The sequence below is a fragment of the Malurus melanocephalus genome, unplaced genomic scaffold, assembly GCF_030028575.1.
Source record: "Malurus melanocephalus ecotype Western Australia unplaced genomic scaffold, MMel_1.1 scaffold_643, whole genome shotgun sequence".
In the NCBI taxonomy this organism is placed as follows: Eukaryota; Metazoa; Chordata; class Aves; order Passeriformes; family Maluridae; genus Malurus; species Malurus melanocephalus.
Genome location: NW_026623875.1, coordinates 14,385 through 28,531, shown reverse-complemented (window position 1 = coordinate 28,531; position 14,147 = coordinate 14,385). Strand labels below are relative to the sequence as shown.

At 38.8% G+C, this 14,147-nt stretch overlaps 1 protein-coding gene across 4 annotated transcripts in view; it reads left to right on the top strand.

Annotated features, from left to right (window-relative positions):
- SEC24D (SEC24 homolog D, COPII coat complex component) overlaps positions 1 to 14,147 on the top strand; it is a 44,186-nt gene that overhangs the window by 19,140 nt on the left and 10,899 nt on the right. For all 4 annotated transcript variants that reach the window (XM_057383596.1, XM_057383595.1, XM_057383594.1 and 1 more), the window contains exons 9-11: positions 8,058 to 8,196; positions 9,366 to 9,481; positions 11,930 to 12,054. In XM_057383596.1, the coding sequence (XP_057239579.1) occupies positions 8,058 to 8,196; positions 9,366 to 9,481; positions 11,930 to 12,054 (380 nt within the window). The remainder of the gene's footprint in view (positions 1 to 8,057; positions 8,197 to 9,365; positions 9,482 to 11,929; positions 12,055 to 14,147) is intronic.

The following is a 14,147-nucleotide window of genomic DNA, read 5'->3' as shown; positions in this document are numbered from 1 at the left end:
TTAGATGAGGCTTTCTTTACGGAGTATGCCCTGTGCTAGTCTGCATTTGGCAGTAAATCGTTTGGAATTGGATTGCTTCCCAAGACTTCTTCAGCAAGGAGAAGGTTTTTTGTTAGCCTGTAACTACACTCTTAAGGAGAATGAGCATTCAGACACAGGAATAGCAATGGCTTTTGCAGCACAGCTTCTCCTAATTGAAGCAAATTTTCTGATTTACTTTCTTCTGTCTTTTTGGTTTTAACGTACATTGAAAAATAGTTCTAAAATGTACCCTTTAAAATACTGACGTGCTATGTTGGTTCCTGTAGCATTGTTGTTATGGTAAGGATGTCATTTTCTTATAGATGAGGACAGTAACTTGAAAATGTGACATTTATATGAAACTTACTCACATTGTAATCAGAGTTCCTGACTAATTTTATACAAATTTGAAATTTAGACTGAGAAAAAGCCTTTATAAGGATGTTGTAATCCATTTTCTGGTAAGTTGGAATCTGTCACTGTCTTTCAGAATTGTATTGGCTGAAGAAAAATCTGACTAAGCAACAGTACATATAGAAGGGAAATAAAARCTAACAGTTATATCCATTTAATTGGTTGGCCAACAATCCTGATAATTTGTTTTGCCAACAAAAGTGACACTCAAGCCAAAAATCACTTGGGCTATTGATCTATTCCTTGGAAACTTTAGGAAGTCAAAACACGCTATTGTGTCATGGTATTGAGTAAGTTCTGGAGGACATGTTTGTATTTTGCTTTTTAAACTGGAGTTTTTCCTTGTATTTGCGGTTGATGCATATTTTAGTTACCCATGCATATCTCTGCAGTGTTGTATTTTGGATGCCACCATGCCCAGTGTGTCATTACATGAAGGTTGTGTGCTTGCTAAGTGGAGGTAAAATTACCTCCTCAGCCCTAGAGTGAGGATCAATAGAGCAGGTCTGTGCCCTTCACAGGATTGCTTTCCTCATCAATGGTGTAACCCCAGCCAGTCCACTGCTCTGCCAGGAGGGTGAGGATCCAGTGGGGTTACGGAGAGAATGGGAAGGGTGAAAGCTGGAAAACTCATTCCTTGGGACAAGGACAGGTTAATAGGGAAAGCAAAAGCCATGCATGCCAGCAAAGCAAAACAAGGAATTAATTTGCTGCTTCCTATGGGCAGGGAGGTGTCCAGCCATCCCTGGGAGTGCAGGGCCCCATCACAGTGACAGTGACTTGGGAAAAACACCGTCATTCCAAATGTCCTGCTTTCTCCTTGTTCCCCCATTGGATATATTGACTGGGATGCCATACATCTGGAGTATCTCCTTGGTCACTTGGGGCCAGCTCTCCTGCTTGTGTCCCCTCCCAGCCGCCCTTGCACCCGCAGGCTCTTCACAGCATGGCAGTGCAGAAAGAGGGAAAGGCCTTGGTTCTGTGTGAGCCCTGCTCTGCAAGAAAAGAAACATCTCTGTGTTCTCATCCCTGAGCTCAGCACAAATCCAGAACACAGCCCCATTCCAGCCACTGTGAGGAAAACTAACTACCCCAGCCCAAAGCAGCACACTTCCATAACTCAGTTCCACACAGCTGTGACACTCRGCCATAGGTCAGTGCTAATAAAAGAGAGCAGGGTGGTTGCAAGTCACATACAAATATCATTAATGTTTGAAGGTTCTGGAGTCTGCTTCAAGCATCCCAGCTATCCTAGTAGCAAAAATATTCGTGAGAGAGGGACTTGGAGTGGGAGCATTCTGACCTGCTGTGCTGTTTGTGAAGTAACTGTTGATTTCACTATTGACCTTCAAAACTACTGTCCTAGAAAGGACTTGACTTTTATAAAGGGCATTAAGCTCATCCCAGKTCTCCTTGCTACAGAAGTGAAGTTGTTCAGTGCTGCTTTTTGTTCACATAGCAAAAATTCTCCTTGTATTTTCTAAGTTCTCCCATGGCAATTGGCTAGCTCTASTTGGCTTGGGAATGCAGCATGACATTTTAAGTATGTCCAGTTCTTTCTGATTTCAGTGGAAATAAATTAATTAGTCTTAGAGATATGTTTACTAATTAATATTGTCCAGACAAGCCTGCAGATAAACAGAACTATTTTATCCATCTCCTATTAAAACACTCGTAAACATTTTTATGCTTTTTATCTAAAGTTTCTTTCTTTAATATATTTGGCTGTGCAGAAATAGGAAGAAGACAGTTACTGTTGTGAAAGGTCTCAGGAATGCAAACATGACTGTCAGTTTAAAAAGTCACAGTAATGCCTTCTTACAAAAGAGAAGCAATGCTGGTTTTGAGAAGGAAGGAAGCCTTCCACTCATTAGATTTTCATGCATGATCTTAGATCACCAATTGTTCTTCTCTCTTATGCTGATAAGATATATTATGTATATGTACAGACATCTGTCTGTCCACCTTTATATGTGTGTATGTGTGTGGGTGTGTGTATAAAAAGAGCAAAAATCCCAACATCCAATTGGTCCTTAAAATTGCTAATAGCCCGGCAGGCCAAAATGGATCTGAAATCCAAAGTGGGGTTTTGTTTTTGTTCTTGCTATGAAGACGTGAATAACACTGATCACGTTCTGATACAGAATTTCATCTATGAGAATGGTGCTTCAGAAATCACAGTACCACACTTAGATTCATGTAGAAACTGAAACAGTTGTTCTCTRAACCTAGAGCTGCATGTTCCATGAGAACAGTTTGGAGTGTTGCTTTATTGCCTGTCCTAAGGATATAGAAATGGTCACAGCTTCGTTTTCATTCAATGGTCTTGGATTTTTTAAAACAGAATTGATGTGCCAACTAACCCATTATCTTTGTATGTTACAGGCTGTGCCTGTGTTTTAAACTGTGGTGGTAGGTTTGTCATTTACTTGGCAATCTTAAAAAAATTGTGAGAGGGTAAACTTACCTTGATCAGACCATAAAGCACTATACAGTAAGAGACTGGGCCTGTCCAGAAATCAGTGTTAAGGGCCCAAATTCACTCTGACGTTGTAGATCCTCTAGAACTCTTCTGCAGTGATTTGCAAAAAAAAACCCACCTGAAATGATGCCTGGATAAGGTGTCTTTAAGAGTTCTATTTGGTTTTGTAAAACAAGCCAGACAGAGATCACATTGTAGAAAATCAAACTTCTGATTTTAATGTGAAAATCTTGCGACCAATAAAGATAATCCCTTGTAATTACTACTTACCATTTCTGTAGAGCACTTTTAAAAACTTGCCAGCTTTATTTTTCAATGGTTTTACGGCTAGTGTAACAATCCTGCCTAARAATCTCAGACAAGCACTGCGGTGCTGGACCACCTGTGATTCTGATAAGGTGGGAAATGGAGCTGTGGATTAGTACAGGCAGGAACCTCAGTCCTGGTTTGTGATTTAACAGGTGCTTATCACCCYCAGGGGTGCTAACAGCAACAACAGYGCTGTCCTAGGGGAGTTTTGTCYGGCCCTCGTTCTTCCCTTGTGTTTGTGCCTCTGCAGCAGCTCCACTCACGCTGGGTTGAGGGTACGCTGGGCTGAGGCAGGTCTGGTTGAGATCAGATTAGTTTCAAGTGCTAACATTGTCACAGTGTGTCCTGCAGCACCGTTTCTTGCTTAGCCAATTTCACGCTCCTGCTTCTATCATCAGTTAATCCTGGCTGCTGCCCTKCCCTTGAGATACAGAATGTCCCTGCATCCAAAGAACAGTCAGCACTGCAAAGCTGAGAGGTGCTGCAGAGCACTGCCCTGTTAACGCTTGGGACTCCCATCCTGGGATCATGACCAGCAGAACTTGGRGTGCCTCTCTCAAGCATGGATAGTGAATTTCTTTCCTTTTTTCCCCACTTTTCTGTCACCTGTATGATAGAGTTCTAAAGAAGTAAGCTAACTAATTCTAGTATTTCTCTACATCAACATTTTAACATTATTACATCTATTTTCCCCCATCCTAAAAATCCTCTTTCTCATGCTGAATAGAGCATAGTTTGTATTTACACTGCACGCTGCCATCTATATTCAGTTAATTGTAATATTACTCTTGAATAGGGTATGCTGAGTAAGGATTTCAGGGATAGGCTGAGGTACGATACACAGAAACTGGTAACTGTTTTTTTGTTTGTTTTCCTACACACTGGATCATATCCCACATGCAGTGTCCACCTGAAATTCAGCTACCATGCCATGGTGTGTTTTGCAGTGTGGGGGGATGTGCAGCCTGGACCTGGAGGGGCCTTGAGCAAGGAGGTTTGAACATGCTTTTGGCATTTTTACTTGGTTTGTAAAAGCCAGGATAGAGCCAGGAGACCCTGCATCACATGGCTGATGCTTTATCCTTGCTGCAGCCTTTCAGGCAAACAAGGAATCGATGGAAAAGGAGCGTATTACGGAAAATACTTGAACCTGTTGTGAACCTTGCAGAGCAGATAGTCCAAATTGGCCTGAGTCAYCAGCTGAGGAGGCTGATCATGTTCAACATCTGAAAACCAAGAATAGGCAAAATAACTCCTGCCTTCAGAGGGAAAGCTTCTGATAAAAGACAGTGGGAACATCACAAGGGAAATGTTTTCTTGACATTTTAATGTGAATCAGTAAAGCAACTCAAAATCGAGGGATTATTTGTAGACTGGTTAATCTTTCTCAAAAGCAATCTATGATGATGGAATAAAAGACAACAAACCCCTTCAACGGTGCTGGGAAACAGAGACACTTTGGTTCATGACCTAGTTTTTTTCCAAAAACATCAGTGTTATATTTCAGAATTCTCTTTGATTATCCAGAGGAGCTTTTTGTCATCTTTTTATGGTACTAATTAAAGACAACATTTTCTTGGGGCAATGGTGCCACACTTGGCCAACAGCCTTCTCCTTTTTTTCATTAGAAAGTTATGTTGTATAGCATATCTTGCAATTCTCATAGCAATATTTTATTGACTAAATAATAATAACCCTAGAAGCACTGCTCACACTGTAAGGGTGTCATAGACACTGATGTGTTTATTTTGTTCTCGGACAAATGGCTCATTTTCATCAGGATCTGTTTATGCCTCTCTCGTTCTCCAGAGGATCTCTCACTTGGGATTTTTCTCTTTACAATGCTCTTCCAGAGATGTGCCATGAGGATCTGGAACTTTAGCACAATCCTTACTCCCACACTTACAATTTGCAGCTGTAGTCCAGATCCTGCAATGWGAATATGGTGATAGTTTGCAGGCATCACCCTCAGGAGCGTGTCAGGACTTCATTTTTATAGCAAGCAATACCAATTCAGCTTTCTCAGTCTTTAAAGTGCAGGTTACAGTCCCTTTGGAAATTTTTGTGGATGTGTTTTATCTTGGAGCTGTGCCACCAGTGTCTGTCTGTTGCTTTGTGATATTTTTCTGACTCCTGTGAGATGGTCTTGCTGAAATATTTCCAAAGTGAAACTCCTCTTATTGCAGCTGTGTTTGGGGTTAAGTTATGGTTTATCAGATGGTTTTCAGGGCTTGCACTTGAGTGGGGCCTCAAAATACCAGAGCAGATAAAGTTTGTGGAGGACTTTTGCAGCATTTTCCATCTCATGCCCAATCTTTCTTTGCTTTAACCTAAATTTACAATGTTACGCCTCGCAACACAACTGATTCTTTCTCAGAGAGGAGAGAAAGAAAATGCTGATGCTTTGCAGGTGGAAAGGCAAAAGAAGCAGGAGTATTGCATTTACTTAAACAAAACTAAACCCCCCAAAATTAAAAAAATAAAAAGGTTTTTAATTTTGTCTCATTCCCCTGCTCTTATGAGAGTTTGCCACTGATTTCRATGGGAATGTAAAAAGAGCTCTCTGCTTATCTTCTGGTGTACAGTGACATCTACAGAGAGTGGAGCACAGCAAACAAGACTTTCCCATTCAGTACCACATCTTTTTTTTTAACTGTTTTGCTTTTGTGTATCCTTAATTTAAACTCAGAACTCTATACCTTTTAATGCATGTGCAGTATTACTTACCTTTGTACACTGCCCCTGAAATTTTTTTTTGGAAGTTATTTTACCCTGCCAGAAATTACTTGGGTGTTTAGTAATGCAGTAGCAGTTTGCACACTGAARTAGAAATTCCTTTCTCTTGATGGGGTGATGGGGTGTCAGGTTGTACACTGCAATGCCTCTGTAAGATTGCAGCTTTTTGGAGATAAAATTTCTTTCACAACTATGTTGGTCTTGAGGCTTTTGGTCTGAATTCTTATTCTGAAATTATCATATAGATAGCTTTTTCATTAAATATGTTCATTGTTAATGTAATGTTTTAAAATATTTAAAGAAAACATAAAAATGTAAATTCCATTTCTTTTCAAAAAATTGCAATTAATATTTCTGTAAGGAGACAAATAGGGCTTTTAAAAAGATTTTTTTTAGACAAACCTCTTAATTCTATCACATACATTTTTGCTTGGTTTATTTCTTGGTTTATTGTTTTTTCCTCTTAATTTTTTTGTCTTCAAGAAGGTCATTTGTTACATATATGAAACAATGTAGATGCTTGGGCTCTGAACTTCATGGCTTTTATTTTKTTATTGTTCTTGTTTATGCCTTTTATGTAAAAGTCTTAATTTTGATACATCAAAATGTGGATGTTTTGGGAGTAGCTTTTCTTGGATATCATTAAATGTATCAAACCAAGGTTTAAAGTTACTGAATCAATATGTAAAAATGCATCAATGTGTATTAACCATCAGGAGTTGGTTTAGTGTTGGGTTTTTTCCCTATCAGGTCAGATATTATAATAACATTAACTGCAAACCAGATCCAGGTCTCATTAAACTAATACTGCAGGATGATAATCACAAAATTGCCAAGTAATGAACAAAATCCAGAACTCTGAAACCTTATTAAGCCATTGTGGCTGATGAGCAAGTTTCATAGCCAAGGCTTTCATGTCTGAAAAATGACCCTGSTATTTGCCAGCTGGCATTATTGGTTAATTTGGGTTAAACTCAATTTGCATGGAGCAAAGAACACGAAGTAAAAGAATATTTCAGGAAGGAGCAGTTAAAACCCAAATAGKCAAAACATACTTGTATGTAAAATCCTTGGCAAAATGCATCCTTACGCACCAGTAAAAGACCAAGTGTATAACCGATGAAATACACCCATTCCTTAAAAAGAGTCAGAATAATAATAAAAAAATAAAAAAGTGCTTGTGTGATGTGCTGGCATTGAAAGGCATTGTCAGCATTTTTCTTCTTGTGGGATCTGCTGTGTCCAAACTCTGGACCTTTCTTACTCATACCTTTTGAGATTTTTAGCTGGGGATGAAGGAGTGAAAAAAAAAATTAAAATAATGTTTCACAAATAATTGAGCAAACTTCCATTTCTGTACTGGTTTCAAGTATGACTTTTCTAAYATTAAGAATAATCACAGGAATCTTTCAATTGCTGCAATTTTTATGGAAAGAGGCGTCTGGAAAATGTCTTCCCTTAGCTRTGTCTTTTGGCAGGGGCTGCAAGCAAGCGTGGTCAGTGTAATTAAACTGACAAGTGCTTGAGGTACTGTGCTTGTTTGCTGGATGTACTTTCCTTCAATAAATATTAGTATTTCTCCTAAATCTCCCCCTCTAGCTGGTGACCCTGACATCATTTATCTGTAGTGTATCATGTAACAAGGCAGCATGTGGGGGCAGCATTTAGGACAAAATATTAGAGGGTTTCTCAGCAAATACCCTTTTCTGATAGATGAGCAGCAGTAGATTTCTTCAGGAAAAGCTCTGGCTGACAGAGAAGGCAAAAGACCTGACTCCAGCAGGTTTCTCTTAGTGAACTGTAAAAATTACCCAGGCTGGAGAAAATCAGCCTGGAGCCCTAAACTTCCAGTGCTTTCAAAACTTTGTAGGTTTTTGGTCTGAATCCTTATTCTTTTTCTGATAAACATCAGAATACAGCCTGCAAACTTGTAAATTTAGCTCCTCCTCTCCCCGAGGGATCTCTGGGACTCAATAATTGTTGTGTGAATGCTGAACAATAAATGATCTCTTAATCAGGTGATCTTTAACAAGAGTCAAATCTGAATTAATGCTTTCATGTTTACATTGCTCATTCTGTACCTTTTCCTCTACAGGCACCTCTTTATCTTGTAAACCATGGGGAGACTGGGCCCATCCGGTGCAACCGCTGCAAAGCCTACATGTGTCCCTTCATGCAGTTCATTGAAGGTGGGAGGAGGTACCAGTGTGCATTTTGTAACTGTATMAATGATGGTAAGTGATGTTTCTCTAATCTGRGATTTAYACAAATTCTGTAGGACTAAAAGAAACTGKATTCCTRAAATTRTTTTCTCGAYTTGCTGAAAAGATGGTTTAGGTAGATGCAGTAACTAAGCTTGTTTCACAAATGAAAAAACAAAAAATCGCTTCCCAAGAATAGTAGAGGAAAACATGTTCAGTGAAGTTAAAAAAAAAAGTATGGAAAATAATGCTGACTCATGAAGTCCAATCTGGTATGATCAAAACTTTATTTAAAAAATTTATGTCAACGTAGGATACAGAACTGCTTGTGCTATTAATTGAAAGCAATTTTTTGTTGAAAGAAAACATTAATTTCTTTAAGAAATGCAAATGTACAGCAAGAAGCAAATATTTATACCCATGTTAGCCTCGTCCTGTGCATGACTGTGAATGCAATGGTTAAATAAGCTATTAATCTTCCTGTGACAAGTGTTGGTTTTCACAGAAGATACCATGCCATATTTGTTCAAGTGTGCTGCATGTGACTCATAACTGTTCTTGTGCTCTTGGCTAAAGCCCAAATCTTTGCCAGAACTAGCCTTTCTAGACATTTGTATCAAGCTGGATTTCCTCAGCTGGATCACAGGGGTATAGTGCTTTCCCTAATACAGTCATCTTTTCAACTCTGAAACGTGAACCTTGTCAGACTCAGTCCAASTGCTTTTCTGCCTGGAGCACTAATGTTTGTGCAGGCATAGCAGATAATAAATTTCAGAGTTTGTTAACAATTTAAATTCTCATAAAGGGAAATTTAAATGCACTGGGAACACTTTAGGAAAGACATTTAGGTTGCAGTATCGTTTTAAATCATGCTGATATTACTTCAGTGTCTTTTATCCAAGTCAGAAAGCACTTACGTAAAAAAAAAAAATCTTTGATAAGGAGTAAAAATGGCCAAATGGTTAATAGTCTTCTCACTCACACGTACATGCACTTTTACAGACAAAAAAGTGAAAAATAAGCATTTTGAATACATATTCGTCAAGGAAACATAAGATTGGCTCTGTGTAAATTGTTGGTGCAARCCCATTTGTTTTCCTACTGCTTTGGAGTACATTGCATCTGCTGAAGGAATTTGTTGTRTTGTTCCCCTCCTTCCCCAAATGATATATATTTTTCCCTGTTCTTGTGTTGACCTGTAGTCCCCCCATTCTTCTTTCAACACCTGGACCACATGGGCCGACGGATGGATCACTACGAAAGTCCGGAGCTGTCCCTGGGATCTTATGAATATGCAGCTACTTTGGATTATTGCCGAGTGAGTATTGCCAGTGTGCCAACAGGGGGCAGTGTGGTGGCAAAACAAACCAGCTCCTTTAAACACTTAGGGTAAATGCACTTGTAAACTGGGTATCAGTTTCCAGGAACATTCTAGGAAATRTGGATTGCTGTGGGGAATATAATGCTTTGGAGTTTCGTGCTGCACAGTGTGAGACAAGGAAGTAAAAATAACCAGCAGTGCAGCAAAATCATGGATCACCAGTCTTTAAGTGGGACATTTGTTTGGTCCTACCCACCATGTTGCCCTRCTTAGGGGATATCTTTGAAATTGTGGTGCATTGTTGCATTTTAGATCTGTGTCTCTGTGTCTTCTCCTGATTTTGAAGACAGACATGTGCCTAAGTTGCCTTGCCAATACCCAAAACCTTAGCAAGGGAGTTTGACCTTGTAATCTCTTCCTGGCARTAGTAGTCTTGGTATTTTGACCAATAAGTTACAATGGAATGGGTTCTCTCTCTTAGTATCAACTCACTGACGAAATCAATCCAGAGCCCACTCATGTTACTGTAAATATTTGTAATTGGTTTTATTACAGAACTCTATCTGATACTTCTGAAAGCATAAATTACTTAATCTTTTCAAACTGTAGCTCATTTTACAAAACTGCAATTGTGACTTCATCTGACCATGGCACGGACTGTTTTTTGGTTCTTGCTGAGACCAGGCAGAATTTCCTTCCTGTCAGTGGAGTTGAGGCCATGATAAGGTTAGAAAAGGCACCTGGATCCTACAAAGTCTTGAAGTAGCTTCCAGTAASCTCTTCAGACCATCAAATTATTGCTGTTATGAAGAAAATGAACAAACTTGATTCTGTTTGCTCACTGTGGCACTRTTCCAAAACCCAGTGAGATTCAGAGATAACCTCTAAGATTTGATTGAAACCTGAGCTAAACCCCAGAGCAGGAGAGAATTGGGGTGAGGAATTACAGAAGTACAATGTGGGCTGCTCGGTGTACATCCAGTGTAGCTCCATCAGGTCCTGAAGTCTCCTGAGTACTGAATTGTTGTGTGCCATTTTCACAGTTCTGTTGCTCTGCTGCAGAGTAATCCTGTGCGATGCACTCATCATCACAGTGCAGTTTTCAGGGCAGTGACTTTTGCCATGTGACTTCAATCAGGGAGTTTGCTTGAAAAGTCATCCAGTATGGTCTGCCTGCTTGCTACAAAGATGCATCCACAGACTTACTGGAATGTTACAAAAAAAGAAATGTCATACAAAATAACACTGGAAATGCTAAGTCATTAAGTATTACAGGAGTTAACATTATTTTGTAATTCACTTTTCATTTGGCTTCAAGTGCAGAAGTTCCCTTCTTTTATAAATCCAGTTCAAGACCAGAACTGAGAAGTCATTTCCTTTTGTGCTTATCAAATGACAAGGATGAACAGCTACAAAAAATGTTAACAAATCCCAGCTGGTTTGGATTATTGCACTCCTGCTAAGCGGATGTGGAGAGAGCACAAGTCCTCGTTTCTACCATATATTTGTCAAAACTTAGGCTGAGATTCTTTCTGAATCTGGTACAAGGGTTTAGAAGCAGTTTGGTGCRGTTTCTGAAACAAGAATCCAAGTACAGTAAACAGAACAGCTTTGAAAAGTACTGCCTGGTTTCAGTTTGCTGGAATTAATCCTGATTTGCTTGAGTCCAATGAGTGAGATCAAGCATATAATGTTTAGTTTAGTTTAAATTGTGCCAAGGACTAAGGATAAGTCATAATTCAAGGGTTAGATTAATTTTTCTTAAACTTAACTTTTCTAAGGTTTAGTTTAACAAGTTTAATTTGTTTAAGAGCTCGGAACTCTATGTGAAGGCATTGAAACAGTTTAATGAAAGTGCCATCCTGAATTTGACACCAGTAATGACTACTACCCATTTAATGRGTCTAAGGAAATGCATTTTAGGGAGTGTGATTACTCTGTTCATTTCATGTGAACTTCCTGGGTACATCTCTTGGCTTTACTCTTTTTTTAAACAAAAAATTCTTCCTCTTACTTTTCCTTACTTACAGAAACTTGTGTTGGTAGCTTGTGCACTATTTGTATGCCACTTACACTGTGGATCAAAGGAACTCCCAAAGTAAAATAAGGGGTACAGAAAAAAGCCAAGAGGCAAATTCGTTGAAACATTCGAGTTAACAGCAGAAAAAGTTTGGGTTTCATCTTATCTAATGAACTATTACCCTTTAGATATTTTATTCCATTAGGATGCWGTTTTCCAGTGATAACGTTTTATTCCAGGGCTGGACTTTACCCAATACATGTCAGCTTTCTGCAATAATTACTATTTATGAATCACAACACTTTTCAAACAACTGAACACTGTATTTACATTGCCTTATGGTACCACCTTTAAATCTTTTCCTCATAACAGGACACTGKCTTATTTTCCCTTTGAATAGACTTTTCCTTTTTTTTCTTGTGTAGGACAAAAAGCCTCCAAATCCRCCAGCTTTTATCTTCATGATTGATGTATCATACAGAAACATAAAGAGTGGCCTAGTGAAACTCATATGTGATGAACTGAAGACTCTGCTGGATAAACTTCCAAGGTAAAGAAACAAAAGTGTGCTTGGCTTAACTCGCTACACTGCAGTTTTTGTGCAGCTTTGCATGTAAAGGCAAAGCCAAGCTATGGAAAATGTCAAAAATTTCCAGTACAGGAATTTTTTGAGTGATAGTGACCAAATGCTAATTTTTAACACTGCTGGCAGCTCTTACACGTGGATGTCGCAGCTCACTGTATGAGCAGAAATAATCTGCCCCACTACTGCACATGTAGCTTGTATTCTTTTCCTTTCTTGCAGTGAACTCTAGTGGTGTTATCAGCTTAGTCACAGCTCATAGCTTTGGCTTCCTTTGCTGTAGTTGTGTTCACTGCAATCCTGCTTTTCTCATTGAATTAAACAGGCAAATAGCCAAAACAGAATACTTGGGGGCAGCCAGTCTCTCTAAAGCCATAATGCTGATGACTTATATCTTTATATACTGTTAATTAGCAAAACTTTCAAAGCTTCCTGCTGCACTGTGAGACTTCGCTGTCCTGGTTTGTATCTGASAGAACAAATCTTGTAGGCAACAACCATTTTATGGAATAGAGAACATGGGCTTTGTGAGCATGAAATACACAGCAGTAAAGGTCTACTGGTCAATATTATTGACAGTATATTATTCTAGTGTTGTATGGTATAGYTTTTAGTATATTGGTGTAGTTTCTATTAGAGTTTAAATAATGCAGATATGTAATGAAATGAAAGCAGTGAAAGGTGGAAAAATTAAAGATGAGATGTGTCTTGACTACATATAAAAGCATATAAAACAAGAACATCTGAAAAGAAAATGGATTCTAAATAACAGTGCTTGCAGAGGGAGAACATACTTAGGAAATGGAGAGAGCAGTGTGAGGAAGGGCAGGAGATGAGATACTTAGGATAATATGGGATATATTAAAAATCCTTTTTTCTTGTGTCCTCCCGGGATTTCTGTGCCGGAAAGAAATTCCAGTCCAGGGTGGGAGTTTAGTTTATAAGATGCCCATGTAAGGCTGTCTCTCAAGRAGTTTTTCACTGAAGACTACACTGGAGACACAAGTGTTTGATATTATCCTGAACATGTCTCAGAGATTTCAATCAGGACTGATGATGACTCTGAAGACAGTAAGAGCCATGAGTGGAGTAACACAAAACAGTTGGCAGTTTAGAAACATCTGTGCTTGAAKAGGGAAAGTTGAGGAGGAATGAAAGCAAGTGTATCTATATCACAAAAGAGACATAYTCATCCTTCTCACCAGCAATGCTGAGATCTACTGTGAAATAATTTGGGCCAAAGTTTTCATGTCCACTGAAAAAAGCAATAAAAAAGTAGAGATAGCTAGGCCTTTCAGTTTCCTCAGACTTGTCTTAAACAGTATTAATTTAAAAGACGACAAACATAAGGCATTCCAYCAACATTTGTGGTGAAAAGTTTATTATGTTGCTTAGATACAGAGGTCACTGTGTGTTCATCTCCTCTTGCTGGACAAGGACATCTTCAGAATGAAGAAATATTCTGCTATTCCCACATGAAAAGCCCCACATGAAAGCAGGGAATACCCTGTGCTTATACCTTTGAAAGGAAAGACTTGGCATAGCAAAGAAATCTGTGTCACAAAAAGGCCTCGYGTGTTCAAATTTTCAAGCAGATGTTTTCAAACCTGTGTTCCAAACCAGAACCTCCTCCCTGACTGTTTTGAGAAATTCTGAGAAATGTGTTTGTAGAAATTGTGCTTATGAGCTCAGAAAATCAGTCTAATGAGTTGTGTAATTATGAGTTTTAGGTAAATAATTAAAAAAAAAAATCCAAGAAACCACTTGAACATGTTTCTGTCCATATGATGCAGGTTTCTCCTTGTGAGACTTTAAAAAGAACTAAATAGTGTCTGTGCTGACAGGGGTAATTGGCTGTTTAAAACTAATGTTCAAAACAATGATAGAAGTAGGTTGAAGTGTGGCAGTGCAGATTGACACTGGTAAGAGCAATATCTGAAATAAAGGTCCCAGATACCTGCTGTGTAACAAACACCTTTGGGACTGCAATGATGTGAGTGCTTCTCTTTGAAGTAGGAAGGTGCTGTATATGTAGAAATTGAATAGTACTTTGTCCACAT